Consider the following 14,019-nt stretch of genomic DNA (forward strand, 5'->3'; position numbering starts at 1 on the left):
TTGGAAGTATGTATGACTTTTTGTCATAGTGCGGATGCATGGTCTGTCTGCCAAGGAGCAAAGAAGATATTCTAACTGTCTTAGCTTCCAGATGCGAGCCGTTTCTATTGTCTTGACTGCTGTTGCAGCTGGTGCTGGTAGGTGCTTATTAATTACACATTTGATGGAGTTTTATTTACCGATATAGCTGCCTATGTCATATCATTCGATTATCGACGGCGAAATTCTCCAGAATTCCGCAAGCAACTCCGTCGAAACGAGCGCAAGCACCGAAAGAACATTGAATTAGGCAAGGAGAAAGAGTTACAGCAATCGAAGGATGAGCTGAAGGGACTTATTGTCCAGAGTCTCCAGGAGGAGCCTACTTCCATCAACAGTGCGGAGGAGTTCGAGATGCAAATGAGCAAAGAGCTCATGAAGATTGATTCATATTTGCATCAAGGTCAGTTTCCGTCGAGTGTTGAATATGGTAGCTGTACTAACATCTCTGACAGGAGAAAAAAAATACAATGACATGGTTGTTTCTATTTATCGTCTGCTCGTTATACACCCCATGCCTAAGCAGATTATTGAAGCGTTGAAGGACAATATTCCTAAGGTTAGTTGTTTGATGGTATGACGCAGGAGTCCATTCGCTAAAAGCGCCATAGGAAGTATTGACTCTCCTGGACGACGCTGTGGAGACTTTGCCTATCCCTGGTTATAACGCTACGGCTACCCAAGCAACGACAGCTGCCGTTCCTCCTACGGTTGAATAGATGATTGGAAACATTCAAAAGTTCAGTATATACGCAGTGCATGACAACATTCAAATTTCCACCATATAACAGACGTAAGGGAACTGTATGGTATGTTAGACTGCTGGTCTCCGTGGGTCTCTTTTACAATTGTAATATATTGCTGCTGATGTAGGTTATGCTCGGTTTGAAGTGTGTACATTTTAGTGCTTTTGGTATATAACCTTGACGTGTTAGGAAGGACGCTTGGTTTTACAGCCTGCTATTCATGGCCTTTTGGTTCATATTTGTCCCTGGTCGTGGTTGTCCTTTAACATAAATTGTGACAAGTTTGCAATATACAAAGATTCCTCTCCTCTTTATTTCATAATCATATATACTGTAGAATATGTGGAGTTAGAAGTACACTTGTGAACGACATACGTAATACGACCCCCATATATCGCATTGCTATATCCAGCAGAATCAAGTTGGTGAACTTCACGCTGAATACGAATACGCAGACACACTGCGTGGGGCGCGTGTTTCTAACTTCATCACCCTTCGGTCGCGTCTCTGCACTCTACCTAACGACGCGTCGTTTTGAGTTCGCCATTTAGTACATCCGCGTTTGCTGCATTTTCGGAAAAATACGATTCATTTTCGTGAGCTATTACTTATAGGCCATAAATTAATTTCACAACTACTTATTAGAATTTACTTTCCTAGCAGCTCCATGTAATTGCAGGGCATCCTACGGCAACTAGGAGAATATGGAACTGAGGCGCGGGCCAATTGGGATAATAGTAGGGTCGATTCTAATTTGTCCGAGTACGATCATTATTATGTGCTTTGGTAATTCAGGTGCTGATTTCTACAAATAGTATTATACTGTGCCTATTTTGATTATCGACGGCGGCATAGCCCAACGTTTCGCCGTCTGATTCGGGAGCTTGTACGAAAGTACCGCAAGAAGGAGAAACAGCAAAGATTGCAACGCTACAAGGAATTGATAGATAAGAGATTACAAGAGACACCGATTCCAACAAGTGAGTGGGAAATTGCGCAATTCATTGTGCTTAATCTGACTGAAGGGGAGAATCATTGCGCAAAAAGTTGGTCCAATTTGACCTGAGTACGCGATCTAAGTGGAATATGATACTGATATTGATGTAGGAAAGTATGAAGAAGCTGCATTAAACTATTATTTTGCTCTTGAAGCGTATTCGTCGCCACACGAGCTTATGTTATCAGTATGCTCAGATAAGGTAAGGTTTAAAATAATTTTCGCGGATATTTCAAACACTCACGTGGAGTTAATGCAATAGAATGTGCGAAGCATTTTGCGAACGCTAGTGAAAGTCCGCCCGTTTAAACCATCAGAGCCGAGATACCGGACTCCACTTCTATTCTCATGACTCGGACCATGGTAGTAACATTCTCATATTTTTATGCATTTGTAATATAGGTTGTTAAGTTTTCAATTGGTCATGGCTATATTTTTAGGATATGGATCGCGAATAAGGATTGGGTCGTAATATTTTACTTTATAGCAAAGTAACTTTTCATATGGGCAGAAAAATCGCAGGATAATTTATGAATTAACGTTCAGTAGCGCATAGATATCGGTCTAAGGAGTATTTCCATTTATCATCATGAGCGCCGTGGTATCACTAATATACTTCTACTTTACACCTTACTCTTACCTTCACCTGGACCCAACGACCGAATTACAATGCCATTATTTCCTGAAGTATTGCCTTCCAGTCCGATCTCAACATCTCCACCATAGGCAATAGCCAGCGCTGATCCTTTGCTATCAATTTCGAGTGCCTGAACTGGTCCCGGATATCGAGGATATTGGCGCAGACGCTTCCGGGCTTTGAAATCCCAAAAGCAGACCAGCGAGTCACTGCCGCCAGAGACGAAAGTGCCATGTAAAGGATGAAATGCCAAGGCGTTAACTGAATACACGGCGTCCATATCATCCTCCGCGGCTCGATGACATTTAAAGGCATACTTTTTGGCCTGAACGTCGGGGCTAGCGTCGAAGAAGTCGACTGCTATTCTACCTTCGATAGATGACGAGGCGTACCCTGATCGTAAATTAGCAACTGTTTTTATGCTATATTAGCCACCACCAAGCTATACAAACCTTCACCCGTAGGAATGCACCTGACTGCCCGTGTCATATGTTTCAGACTGCTTTCTCTTCTCTGGAATGGCTCGGCCATGTGCCGAATGTCATATATATGAACCGCTCTACCGGCCATTCCAACGACCAGTAAATTTCCTGTCATATCCATGGAAAACACTTTATGAGGTTGACGAGAAATATAAACTCGGCTACTACTTCTGCAATCGAGGAGTTGAACTGTACGATCCCATGATCCTGAAACAACCAAGCCAGATTGTCTGTGAAACAAGACACTTTTCACCGCGTCGTCATGATCACCAACGGCATTACATCGGCCACTCTCCAAATCCACCCTAAGTCGACTGCTTAGTATATTCTTCATCCGTAATTCAATTTTCTAGGACGTACATTCTTACACGGTTTTCCAGACCGCCAATAAATGCACTCCGTCCTAACTCGTCCCAACAACAGTCCAATAGCGGCGCAACGCAGTCGACTCTCGTTAATAGCTTTCCATTTTCAACTGATGTATCGTAAAGACTTAGTGTAGTGTCCCACGAGCTCGCAAGCAAGAAGTTGCTATATCGTTCTGAAGGATTGAAGCGTACTGATGATATAATATCCACTGGTGCATTCTGAAGCTGGACTATATGAGAGTGAGCATTATATACAATAGTCAGAGGCTTAGCAAAAGCAGATCATTTACATTGCATAGACATTGTGGGCGACTTCGCGCAGCAGACGAAATATAGCTTACTTTGTTTCTAATATGGTAGCCGATTGGCTCCAGAAAGTTTACTTTTTACTTGTTTACAGCAAATGTGCGGCTCGTAACCACAACAACGAGAGGGACTCTAAATGACGTCGATGCTCATGGAACGCGACCGGCTCACAGCGCAACACAGCGACGTCAGCGATAAAATTGATCTTTCCAATTGTGGAGAACGACATTAATTGATCACTTTGAAGCGCTGTGGACGTTCGCTGCTAGTTTTATTGACAGTACTCTTGATTTTTATAATCTGGAGATAGTTTTGAATAATGTTTGGTGCTATTTGTGCTGGCCGGCCAGGTATTAGCGTCTATTGTCATTGAGGATGCAACCCGTTTAACATTGTTGACATAGTGGAAACAAACTTGCAACAAGTTGACGAGACAAAGTTTGTATTCCAAATTGAAGATGGAGCACGAGTGAATCATATAGTTGTCTTCCTACTACCTGGAAGTAGGTTTTGTTCACTGAATTTATGGCTATAATGATTTAACCCGAGGTTTTTAGCTGTTCTTGATCCTAGCGTTGCTGCGTCGGTTTACTTTCAATGGCCAGGAAGACCATTCCAATTACTAGGAGCGTATGTGTAACTTAATCTCTCGTGTAAATTTGTACTCGAACGCTTACGGTTTCATTGTTTTTGCTTAGGATATCGAATGCCAAGCCATCGGCCATCTTCCGCGTCAATCAAGGCACAGCAGCATCAACGACCAGCTCAATAGATGACATGGTAGATGACATACCATCCACAGAACCAATAACAATATCTCTCGGCATTTCAATAGAATCTGCGGCACAAGTCGACGCACAACTTAACGAATTACATGGGAAAACGAATGGTAACAGCACCGCATTAGTCACACGGAACACACAGACGGTGCCGGTCGATCCGAATTCGACAGCCGCATTGGCAAGCAAGATAATGTCTCATGCATTCAATTTTTTGAGTGGATTTGCTACTTCGGATGGTATGGTTTCGTTGAAGTCGTTTAATGACTGGTGGCAGAAGTTTCAGGGGAAGTTGGTACGAGATCCACAATTTTTGGAGCGATTAGAAGGATAATGACGAGATGACGTAATATTGGAGTGTATGATAGAACCGATGCAATGTAAACTTCCGCCTACTTAAGTTGGATCTATCGAGAAAGATCATGCGTAATTCAACGGAGTGGATGCTCAAGATTCCTATGCATTCTAGATGTGATTTCTAGATAGTTCGGCTCGTTCTCAGGAGTGATGACTCCATGACGGACAAGGAAGTCAATCGTCACTTGTTCAAGTTGCTTAGCATTAGCTATATCCGCAGCGGGGTAATTATACTCACCTAATGCAGTATTCGGCTTGTAATTGCCTGCGGCCAATTCATCCTTGACCTATGAGTGAGACTTAGCGTGAGTGGCTTCGGCATGCCGATGACTACCTACTTTCTCGACGGTCCACAAATAGAAATCCTCGGCTTCACCATCAACTGGTTTGGGAGCAGGCGTGTCCTCTGTGACTTCCAAATCATAACAGTATCTAACTCCTTGGTTACTCACTACACTTTTGTATCATGGGGCAACTTACTGCACTTCAGGCTGTAAAAAACCACTCTCGCCGCCAGCAGAGCTCGTTCGAATGTAGTAGTAACTTACGTTGCCCACGCATTTTGCATTTTCTTTTATTAACTCCGAATCATATCCGGCTTCTTCTCCGCACTCTTTAATTAGAGTGTCGAATACACCGTACGGGTAACCAATTCCTCCAGCGACTGTGTTATCCAGCATACTTGGGTACGTCGACTTCGTCGGTGACCGCCTGGGCACCCAAATTCTCAGTGGCCTGGTGTCAGACGCCGGAATATAGGCAGTCATATGTACGCCGTACGTGACGAATCCAAAAATGGGGCAAGCTGATCTCTCGAACGTAAAGTAGAGCTCAGACGACGGATAATATATAGGATACAATTCCGATCTCCACCCTGTTAAAATGTAATCCGTCGTCAATCCAATCGATGCATAACAACGAGTAAAGACTATCCACTGACCTTCCAGAACCTTAAACTTCTTCTCAATCCGCCATTTCAACGCGAGGTCGTTCATCATCTTACTCCTCTTCTCAACCGTGTCAAATTCAGGCGCAATGCTAACCCGTTGTTCCGCATCGCTGACAACAAATGATTGCTTTAGATCCCGCAAATTATCCACGACTGACGGTAAAATGTAGCCCAAAGTAGCCTTCAGGTCATGCGACGTGAATTGATATAGCCGAGACTTGTATACAGAAGTGGTGGGATACGGAAACGAATCCGCGAGCGCAATTAGCTCCAAATTACTTAATTTCGGCATTAATCTAGATTTATATAACGAGGAAGGATCACCAAATACCCATGCCATCGACAACGCAAAAATAAGGTGCCGGGACGCAACTAAAATAACCCCCGGTGTGAACGCCGCATGACCAAGCATCAACCGCAAATGACAAAAATTATTTGCCCCCTGTCGGAGTCGAACCGACGATCGCTGCATTACACGTCGAAACATACGAGTGCAGCGCCTTACCAACTTGGCCAAAGAGGCTTGTGCATACAAGAAACACTAAATATGTCATGATTGTGATAACGTCGGGGATAGGGTTTGGCGACTAAAGAGAACCAAGTTTCAATGTGTAGCGCAATACCTAGAATTTCAATTCGATATATTGTCTGAGTAATGAGATCGATATAGAAGAGGAACAGGAGTTGCGGAAAGTAAATTGTGGAAATTTCGGCGGCGGCGATGTGTTGTGGCACATTGTGAACCATTTTAAGAACATAGGGTCCGGGAAGGTTCTGTGATTAAAACCACCCCGTACATTACCTCTTCCAAATTAGTAGGCTCTTTCGACGGTATTGATTCCACTGCCTTCACTGGGATAATAACGATCGATAATATGTTGAATTCACCACAGCAAGGTCCAGCGGTTACGTCACATGTGGATGCAGATGGTCAAGAAGACGCGTCGTCACCTCAACCAGACCCAGCTCACACGGAGGAGACGATAGATGCACAGGCAGGGGATACATCTGGCAGAGATATGCCCTTAGAGGAATTAGAAGTTGATATGGATTTTATGCCACCGCAAGATCCGGCTACAACGGTGGCTGTGGCAACCGATCCCGGAGAGGTGCAGATGATTACCGTTAATGGAGTTGAAATACCGGTCTTTGACAGTGCGGGCGGGGAGAATGCTGGTGCTGCCATGCCTGTGATTCCGGGATTAGGTGCCAGGAGGGATAAGAGCCTAAAGGAATTTCTTGGCATGATGGAAGAGTTTGCGCCAATTGTATGGTTCAATTCATGCGCAGACGTCGAGATAATGAACTAACTAGATGATAGATTCCTGATGCTGTGACGGACTATTATTTAATGAAAGCTGGATTTGAATCGTCAGACATACGGATGTATGCGAATTGTCTCGTTTAAACACTTCTTTCGAGCTAACGATAGACATAGCAAACGATTATTGGCGCTTGCTACCCAGAAGTTTGTGTCAGATATTGCAACTGACGCATACCAATATTCTCGTATTCGATCTACCTGGTCCGCGGGGTCAGCATCTTCCAATCCAGCAGCCGGGGCAGGCCAATTCCGTGCCGGTATGCCGCCGAGATTCGGTGGGGGTGGCGGCGGCGTCGGTGGTGTTGGAGGCGGTGGTAGTGCAGGCGGTGGTGGTAGCGGTAGCGGTAAAGTTGTTTTGACGATGGAAGACCTTTCGAGTGCGTTGGCGGAGTACGGCGTTAATGTTCATCGACCGGAGTTTTATAGGTGAAATATTAGTAGATGGGTTGGATATGATCGAATGTTGGTGACTACTTTGTGTGAAATTGTATAGGAATGGGATGTTAATTGGTATTTATAATGTACTTTATGTAATTGTAGAATTCGATCATATGTTATTTTACTCACAATCGTATTACAGTAGTGATGCGGATTATAAACAGCAACACCTTGGGCCCCGATCAAGAACGAAAGCTGTTCGATTCGTATGTATGAAAGACATCTCCCATGCTCAACGAAAGCGTAAGTAATCAATTATTAATACTAGTCATTGGTTTGGAATCCCGGAAACAAATGACAATGACAAGAAAACACGACAACTCCTAAACAATTTGTCTATACGCACTACATATAGTCTAAAATATCCAATGAAATTCCAAGCACTTTTGAATACAAATTACTTTTATACCGCGTCTGTACCGCTTAATTGAGCATAGCCATTATGCGACAATGGTAGATTGTCGCCGGTGTCGGTAACAGGTTCTCTACGGAAGAAGTTCCATCGATAACTGAACCTGCTTGACGAATCCAAGTCTAATCTACCTTCCTCGGTAGCCCATCGTGGACGTTTCCATCGCTTCAACGCAAGTGACGAAGCAACAACGCTCACCGAACTTAGAGCCATAGCACCACCTGCTGCCATAGGTGGCAGAGACCAACCCAGTGGCAGGAACACGCCCATTGCGAATGGGATCATCACGAAGTTATAAATTGTAGCCCAGATGAGATTCGTCTTGATACGGTTGAATATCGCGCGGCAAAGCGACAACGAAACCGCCACGTCCATCAGTAAGGTATCCGGCCGCATGAGTACGATATCTGCAGCCTCAATGGCGACATCAGTGCCTGTTGCCATTGCGAGACCAATATGCGCTGTCGCGAGTGCTGGTGAATCGTTGATCCCGTCGCCAACCATCGCGATCACCGCATCTGGTGACTCTATCTGCATAGCGCGAATGATGTCCTGCTTCTCAGATGGGGTCACACCGGACCAAACTTCTGACTCTGGAATTCCAACTTCGCGGGCAACACGGAGAGCTGCAGGTCGCTGGTCTCCAGTGACCATAGCAACGTTGATTCCCATCTTCTCGAGCGCAAGAATGGTGCCTCTAGCATCTTTTCGTATTATGTCGTTAAGGGAGATGGCGCCAGCGAAGGTGCGTTGGATTGCGACACAAATATCTGTTGCCGTAGTTTCAGTCGACGCCTTGAGAATTGAGGACGGGACATCGATATCGTTGTCAGTCATGAACTGGACATTTCCCACTGCTACGGTGTAAGGTTCAGTCCCATGCTGGACAATCGCTCGGATACCTCTACCCATGACGGTCTCATAGTTGGACGTCTGAAGTTCATCGCTCTGATCCTTCGAAGTACTTTCGGAGTCATTCTCTCCAAGAACAAGGTTCGCCTCTGCCACAATAGCTTTGCCGATGGGATGCTCACTGCCGCCCTCCACAGCGCGAACTATTCGCCACCAGAGTTTCTGTCTGTATGCCGAGCTTTCCCATAGAGGAGTCTTGCTATGGCTAAGGACAGACATCTTACCGATAGTTAGAGTTCCGGTTTTGTCGAAGACCATTTTAGTGATAAGCGTGGCTTGCTCAAGGACAGGACCACCTTTGATAAGTATACCATTCTGTGCACCGATGCCAGTACCAACCATGACTGCGGTGGGCGTACTTAATCCCAGAGCGCATGGACAAGCGACGACAATAACGGAAATGCAGAGCTTCAAGCAAACCATGAACTTGCTTTCTGACGACTCGAAGATGTCAGGCGGTGTGCTTAAAACATGTGAGAGAACCATCCAGACCGCAAAAGTAACGACAGCAAGAATAATGACGATAGGAACAAACTTTCCTGCCACAAGATCTGCAAATCGCTGAATCGGTGCACGGGTAGTTTGCGCATCCTGAACAAGATTTACGATCTGAGAAAGTTGGGTGTCCTTACCCGCGCGCGTAACGTGAAAATCTAGTCGTCCAACGCCGTTGATAGTACCGCCAATAATAGCTGATCCTATGTGCTTTTCAACCGGCATCGGCTCGCCGGTGACTAAAGACTCATCCATGTATGAGTCACCCGAGACAACGATTCCATCAGCTGGTGCCTTGGCACCTGGTCGCAAAATGGCGATGTCGCCCGCCTGTATAAGCTCGGACGGAATTTCACGTTCAGCAGCATTGACGGCGACGTTCTTCGGATCCGCGTAAATTGTAGCCATCGATGGTGTGAGGGAGAGTAGTCTCGAGAGCGCAGCGGAAGTCTGGCCCTTTGCACGGTTTTCAAGATATTTGCCATACGTGATGTATGCAATAATCATCGCCGACGTCTCAAACACAGTATGTGGCGGCATTTCGGATGCAGTCGCAATTGAAACCAGCATAGAGAAGCAAGAAAATATATAAGCTGTGAATGTACTCAGAGATACTAAGACGTCCATGGTGGGTGACCCATGTTTCAAAGATTTGTATGCTGACACAAAAAAACGCTTGCCGATAACAAACTGAACTGGAGTCGCAAGAGCAAATGAAAGAAGTTCTCTAACATGTAATCCGGGGACAATAAATGTCCATCTACCAAAATCGTACTTTCTAAACCAGTATGGGAGGACCATGTTTAGAATAAATATAGGTATGGCGAGACAAGAAGCTTGAAGCGCTGCACGTCGCCAGTTCTGGATCTCTTTCGTCCGTGCAAGAGACTGTATTTGTGTAGTGTTGTCCATCATGTCGGGTAAGAGTGCGTCAAATCCAGTATCGTTGATCGCATCGACAAGATCCCTCACACCCACTTGTGATGGATCGTATTTTACCTTCGCTTCTTCTGTGGCTAAGGCAACCAGTGCCTCCTGAACACCCAGGACGGAGCGTAGAGCACGTTCAACGGTTGTGGAGCAATTTGAACATGTCATCCCAAACACTTTGATGTAAATAGTCTCTGATCGCTGTTTCGTCGTAATATCGGCAGTGTCGGAAACTTCGGAAGCCGGCTCGTCCGCTTGAGATGATAAAAGTTGGGCAGTGAAGCCACAGTCATCGATTCTATGCACAATATCAGTCGGTTCAGCTTGGAAACAGAAGACACAGGAGCACATACGCCTCTCTGATTTGCTCGGGAGACACAACTTCAACATCGTGGACGACGGATGCGCGCTCTGTAATGAGCGAAACCGCGACAGACTTAACACCGGCGACACCTTCGACCGCAGAGTTGATAGCGGCAGTACACGCACCACACGTCATGCCTTGCACAGCAAACACAGACGTGACGGTCATCGTGGCCCGATCAGATGACAGAGAAACTGCCTGGAGTAGGGGAACAGGAGAGGAGTGGTTCGGCTGGCCGGTATTTGACGAACTAAAGTCCAGCCGGATTGCGCAACCCAAGAAGAGGCTTGACGGGTGAGGCTTGACTAGTGGCGTCATTGATCTGATAAGCCATAGGAGCATTGACGTTTACAACGCTATCCGTACATTAATAGCAGTGGAGCTCGGAACCGATATAGTGGCGCGCATGTGGCGCAGGGGCATCTGACTAAGCCATTCTTTTATTTCCGAGGGAGTGAATTGGTAAATTGCTCAAGGGCTGGAAGTAAACCCCGTCAGACGATGTAAACTATGACGAAGAATTGCCCACGTTTGATTCCCATTCAGTTGAGCAGGATAAAATTAATCTTTCTCGCAAACTGGGGCTCCATGCATTAATCTTGCCGGATGCAGACCCGTTGGCCTGTAATATATAGTATATATTCGATATTAGCAGTTCTCGGCATCTCTTGCATTCTAGGTCTGTAGTCCGCTACAAAAATGGCATGCGTTGAGTCGTCTGTGCTCCACCGACCGGCTACTACTGCGATCTACAGCGCAAACCGACTGAATCGATGCGTAGAGAAATTTCTATCATTACTAACCGACTTAAATGTAAGTTATGTCAAATCTATAGTTGACCACCAGTCTTGTTGCAAATATATAGTCTCCTAGAATGTTGCCAAGTCATTTCATATTCCTTGTTGGCAATTAGAACCGTTATCATTCGGAGCACTAAAATAAGGAATCCGGTTAGGGTCTCAATTCGAGCCTCTGCCACAGGAGCTGCGCTTTATACTATGGCAGAATCATTCGTCATCGTACAAAAAAGTAATAAGTACGGTTGCAGATCCTCATGACTGCTCCTCCTTTATTCGGCTTCACGGTAAGGACACACATTATTATCGGAACTATTGATTGTACGTGTAGTACATTAGTGTAATCTGTTCGTACTGGCATTTACATGATAGTATTTTGCATTATCAAAGTCTTGCAGCCTTTGAACAGCGCGAGCTTGCTTAATAAGGTGCCGTTCAATGGAACGCCACTTCATCATCCAACACAACATCCAACACAACGTAGAATAAGTGCATTGACTATCAACTTGGGCACTTAGCTGGCTGACATTCTGGTGCTGAAGGCTTTAGAATCTCCCGGTGTTGAGACACCTTGCGACACTGGACAGCCCGACCGCAAGCATGCCAGAAGGTTGAGACATGGCAATCGGTTCGGGGTATCTATGCTGCTGGAGATCAGAGATCGCCGTAGGTTTCAGTTGGATTTTGTCTAACATGTATAATTCTATACATATAGTAATATATTTTAATCAAATCTACTGAAAGGTCCTTCTCGAATTAGCGGACCGACGACGGTCGACATTGGTGAACCCACCCCAGCTCAACCCTATTCTCGCCGCTAAAAGCTAGTAGGAGGTACGGTCAGGATACACAATACTCAAGCAAGAGTAATTCGTAATATTTCTCATGCAATCACTCCTAGACGAATTTGGACATCTTTGATGCAATGCCATCTATATTATACAATCCATAATATCAGTCGATCCAATCTGAATATCTAGGATGCAGTGCGTTGCCTATCTCTCTGGTTAGATTCTTTCGGTAAAACTATTGACGAGCGTAGCTACTGACTTCCGCTTCTTTGTACTAATACTGGAATCACTCATTGGGCTCGTCTCATCAATATCCATAGCCTCACCAGGTCCATCTTCAGCACCCGGCGTGTCATTTCCTGAATCCTTCCCGCCAGGTGCCATCAACTGCTTATTAACTATTTCAACCGTTCGATTATATTCCTTAACGTCTTTACTTTCTTGAACGGCCTTCTCGCGAACTTTCCTTGCCTCGTTATTCAAATCCTCAATTGTTTCAGCGCAACGACTTGCCCATGTATCAATTGCGCTCTTCAGTCGGGACATGTCTGACTTGTCGACCACATCTCGTCCCGCGATTACTGCCGATACATGAACTAATTCCTCTCGCGTGTCGAGTGTTGCGGATATCAGATTCGCATAGATACAGGATACCACCAACGAAGCCAACTCTCGCATGTCCGGCAACGAGAGTTCAGACAACAATGTCGAGTATGGCAACGTGTGCGATTCACTCGCCAACGATATTAAGGATAACTGCTTGAGCTTTATAGTTTGTGTGTCCGTGAGAGCTGGCAGCGAGCATTGGTTTGCGACGTAGTCTTGCCATGTGCCGGACGCGAACAGGCGGAGGAGGTCGATGTACTGCTTCGTCTGGTCTCCTGCGCGGAGATGTTTTGTTAGTGCTGGAGAATGTAGGAGATACGCGAATGTGAAAAGATCTGGTGCAGATGTCGCCCGAGTGACGAGGTCTGCGGCAGCCGCGGGGGAGTTGACAAGAGAGAGAAGAGCGTAGATTGGATGTTGCTGCTGCATTGTCGTTATACTTGGAGAACTGGAGTACTAGTAATATCTATCAAATCTCTATCTAATAATAATGGATTCGTACAGTTCGTAGTTGATGACGGAGAGTATAGCAAACACTGCAGTGAGAACGCACACTGATGACTACTCAGTACCCTATTCCATATCCAAACCTTAATCGAAAACGTACAGAATTTTCATCCCGATCATGCGCAACGAATGTTAAACTCGGAACCCCCTGTCGTCGACAATAGTTATTAATCACAGGCTGAAGGATCAATTAAATTGTGGTTGATTTCTATCACCCGTGATTAAGGGTAATAGACCATTCATAGGTGATTTGGACGCGAGGCGTTTTCCACTGAAGATTATTCACAATGCGTGCCGCGACTGTCTTACTAAGGCGTTCAGCATGGAAAGGTACTTTAATGTGTCAATTCTACTTAACCATTCGCAGATTGCTGATGTGGGTCTACAACAGGTCCAAATATTGTGCCACTTCCCATCTCCAGAGCCAAATCCGAGGGCATACCAGTCCAGACCGCTGCTCGATCTTGCACGGTTCTTCCATCATTTGTCGGTCTGACGTTTCAAGTTCACAATGGCATAGAGTTTTTTGCGTTTAAGATTACCGAAGAGATGGTTGGATTTAAGCTCGGTGAATTCGTGCCGACTAGAAAACGTTTCTCGTTCAAGAGTGAGAATAAGTAAGACGTCAAGGCGTGACATGAATCGAGTACAATGTCTAGTACGACAGTAGTATAGCGGAGATGTGTATATTATTTATTGGGCACTGTATATGGGAATTTGTTCATATTTAGACTAAGAATCTTGGAGTTAGCAATGCATACTATTCGAACATATGGACTCTTC

The 14,019-nt window shown here is 45.3% G+C and overlaps 9 protein-coding genes and 1 non-coding gene across 10 annotated transcripts; 5 read left to right on the forward strand and 5 right to left on the reverse strand.

Moving 5' to 3' along the window:
• Positions 1 to 91: 91 nt before the first annotated feature.
• V1508DRAFT_403364 (uncharacterized protein) lies at positions 92 to 619 on the forward strand (the record flags this gene model as incomplete). The annotated part of the gene is made up of 3 exons (XM_066938547.1): positions 92 to 137; positions 188 to 442; positions 495 to 619. The coding sequence occupies 3 exons, from the start codon at positions 92 to 94 to the stop codon at positions 617 to 619; spliced, it is 426 nt and encodes a 141-aa protein (XP_066796934.1).
• An 870-nt stretch (positions 620 to 1,489) lies between these two features.
• V1508DRAFT_352146 (uncharacterized protein) lies at positions 1,490 to 2,134 on the forward strand (the record flags this gene model as incomplete). The annotated part of the gene is made up of 4 exons (XM_066936847.1): positions 1,490 to 1,547; positions 1,601 to 1,831; positions 1,893 to 1,984; positions 2,045 to 2,134. The coding sequence occupies 4 exons, from the start codon at positions 1,490 to 1,492 to the stop codon at positions 2,132 to 2,134; spliced, it is 471 nt and encodes a 156-aa protein (XP_066796935.1).
• A 166-nt stretch (positions 2,135 to 2,300) lies between these two features.
• V1508DRAFT_383891 (WD40-repeat-containing domain protein) lies at positions 2,301 to 3,622 on the reverse strand. The gene is made up of 4 exons (XM_066937756.1): positions 3,560 to 3,622; positions 3,262 to 3,499; positions 2,872 to 3,206; positions 2,301 to 2,812 (listed from the first exon to the last, which is right to left on the reverse strand). The coding sequence occupies exons 1-4, from the start codon at positions 3,570 to 3,572 to the stop codon at positions 2,406 to 2,408; spliced, it is 993 nt and encodes a 330-aa protein (XP_066796936.1). The 5' UTR covers positions 3,573 to 3,622; the 3' UTR covers positions 2,301 to 2,405.
• A 133-nt stretch (positions 3,623 to 3,755) lies between these two features.
• Positions 3,756 to 4,791, forward strand: V1508DRAFT_414177 (uncharacterized protein). Its single transcript, XM_066939889.1, has 4 exons — positions 3,756 to 3,925; positions 3,980 to 4,078; positions 4,133 to 4,205; positions 4,274 to 4,791. The coding sequence occupies exons 1-4, from the start codon at positions 3,895 to 3,897 to the stop codon at positions 4,686 to 4,688; spliced, it is 618 nt and encodes a 205-aa protein (XP_066796937.1). The 5' UTR covers positions 3,756 to 3,894; the 3' UTR covers positions 4,689 to 4,791.
• On the reverse strand, positions 4,786 to 5,952 carry V1508DRAFT_352043 (NUDIX hydrolase domain-like protein; the record flags this gene model as incomplete). Its single annotated transcript, XM_066936841.1, has 5 exons — positions 4,786 to 4,895; positions 4,950 to 4,998; positions 5,050 to 5,143; positions 5,192 to 5,585; positions 5,652 to 5,952. The coding sequence occupies 5 exons, from the start codon at positions 5,950 to 5,952 to the stop codon at positions 4,786 to 4,788; spliced, it is 948 nt and encodes a 315-aa protein (XP_066796938.1).
• A 144-nt stretch (positions 5,953 to 6,096) lies between these two features.
• On the reverse strand, positions 6,097 to 6,183 carry V1508DRAFT_t33. Its single transcript has one exon. It is a non-coding gene; the product is annotated as a tRNA-Thr (tRNA).
• Positions 6,184 to 6,381: 198 nt separating this feature from the next.
• V1508DRAFT_414187 (transcription initiation factor TFIID 23-30kDa subunit-domain-containing protein) lies at positions 6,382 to 7,586 on the forward strand. Its single transcript, XM_066939890.1, has 3 exons — positions 6,382 to 6,928; positions 6,982 to 7,046; positions 7,099 to 7,586. The coding sequence occupies exons 1-3, from the start codon at positions 6,536 to 6,538 to the stop codon at positions 7,412 to 7,414; spliced, it is 774 nt and encodes a 257-aa protein (XP_066796939.1). The 5' UTR covers positions 6,382 to 6,535; the 3' UTR covers positions 7,415 to 7,586.
• Positions 7,526 to 10,785, reverse strand: V1508DRAFT_414191 (E1-E2 ATPase-domain-containing protein). The gene is made up of 2 exons (XM_066939891.1): positions 10,525 to 10,785; positions 7,526 to 10,469 (listed from the first exon to the last, which is right to left on the reverse strand). The coding sequence occupies exons 1-2, from the start codon at positions 10,701 to 10,703 to the stop codon at positions 7,826 to 7,828; spliced, it is 2,823 nt and encodes a 940-aa protein (XP_066796940.1). The 5' UTR covers positions 10,704 to 10,785; the 3' UTR covers positions 7,526 to 7,825.
• A 1,554-nt stretch (positions 10,786 to 12,339) lies between these two features.
• V1508DRAFT_352176 (uncharacterized protein) lies at positions 12,340 to 13,158 on the reverse strand (the record flags this gene model as incomplete). The annotated part of the gene is made up of 1 exon (XM_066936848.1): positions 12,340 to 13,158. One exon carries the CDS (start codon positions 13,156 to 13,158, stop codon positions 12,340 to 12,342), a length of 819 nt encoding a protein of 272 aa, XP_066796941.1.
• A 204-nt stretch (positions 13,159 to 13,362) lies between these two features.
• V1508DRAFT_414195 (mitochondrial 37S ribosomal protein uS19m) lies at positions 13,363 to 14,007 on the forward strand. The gene is made up of 2 exons (XM_066939892.1): positions 13,363 to 13,566; positions 13,628 to 14,007. The coding sequence occupies exons 1-2, from the start codon at positions 13,524 to 13,526 to the stop codon at positions 13,855 to 13,857; spliced, it is 273 nt and encodes a 90-aa protein (XP_066796942.1). The 5' UTR covers positions 13,363 to 13,523; the 3' UTR covers positions 13,858 to 14,007.
• The last annotated feature ends 12 nt before the right edge of the window (positions 14,008 to 14,019 follow it).

This window comes from Lipomyces doorenjongii (genome assembly GCF_038497915.1).
Source record: "Lipomyces doorenjongii strain NRRL Y-27504 unplaced genomic scaffold V1508scaffold_14, whole genome shotgun sequence".
In the NCBI taxonomy this organism is placed as follows: domain Eukaryota; kingdom Fungi; phylum Ascomycota; class Lipomycetes; order Lipomycetales; family Lipomycetaceae; genus Lipomyces; species Lipomyces doorenjongii.

Excerpts from the sequence above, each read along its gene's own strand:
- V1508DRAFT_383891 (XM_066937756.1), bottom strand. Across the intron at positions 3,207-3,261 it reads CTGGAAAACCGTGTAAGAAT|GGTGGATTTGGAGAGTGGCC; the intron begins GTACGTCCTAGA and ends CAGTCGACTTAG. Across the intron at positions 2,813-2,871 it reads GTGCATTCCTACGGGTGAAG|GGTACGCCTCGTCATCTATC; the intron begins GTTTGTATAGCT and ends ATTTACGATCAG.
- V1508DRAFT_414177 (XM_066939889.1), top strand. The coding sequence starts at position 3,895 with ATGTTTGGTGCTATTTGTGCTGGCCGGCCAG. Across the intron at positions 3,926-3,979 it reads TATTTGTGCTGGCCGGCCAG|TGGAAACAAACTTGCAACAA; the intron begins GTATTAGCGTCT and ends TTGTTGACATAG. Across the intron at positions 4,079-4,132 it reads TGTCTTCCTACTACCTGGAA|CTGTTCTTGATCCTAGCGTT; the intron begins GTAGGTTTTGTT and ends CGAGGTTTTTAG.
- V1508DRAFT_414187 (XM_066939890.1), top strand. The coding sequence starts at position 6,536 with ATGTTGAATTCACCACAGCAAGGTCCAGCGGTTACGTCACATGTGGAT. Across the intron at positions 6,929-6,981 it reads TGGAAGAGTTTGCGCCAATT|ATTCCTGATGCTGTGACGGA; the intron begins GTATGGTTCAAT and ends ACTAGATGATAG. Across the intron at positions 7,047-7,098 it reads GAATCGTCAGACATACGGAT|CAAACGATTATTGGCGCTTG; the intron begins GTATGCGAATTG and ends CGATAGACATAG.
- V1508DRAFT_414191 (XM_066939891.1), bottom strand. The coding sequence starts at position 10,703 with ATGACCGTCACGTCTGTGTTTGCTGTGCAAGGCATGACGTGTGGTGCG. Across the intron at positions 10,470-10,524 it reads CCCGAGCAAATCAGAGAGGC|AATCGATGACTGTGGCTTCA; the intron begins GTATGTGCTCCT and ends TATTGTGCATAG.
- V1508DRAFT_414195 (XM_066939892.1), top strand. The coding sequence starts at position 13,524 with ATGCGTGCCGCGACTGTCTTACTAAGGCGTTCAGCATGGAAAG. Across the intron at positions 13,567-13,627 it reads AAGGCGTTCAGCATGGAAAG|GTCCAAATATTGTGCCACTT; the intron begins GTACTTTAATGT and ends GGTCTACAACAG.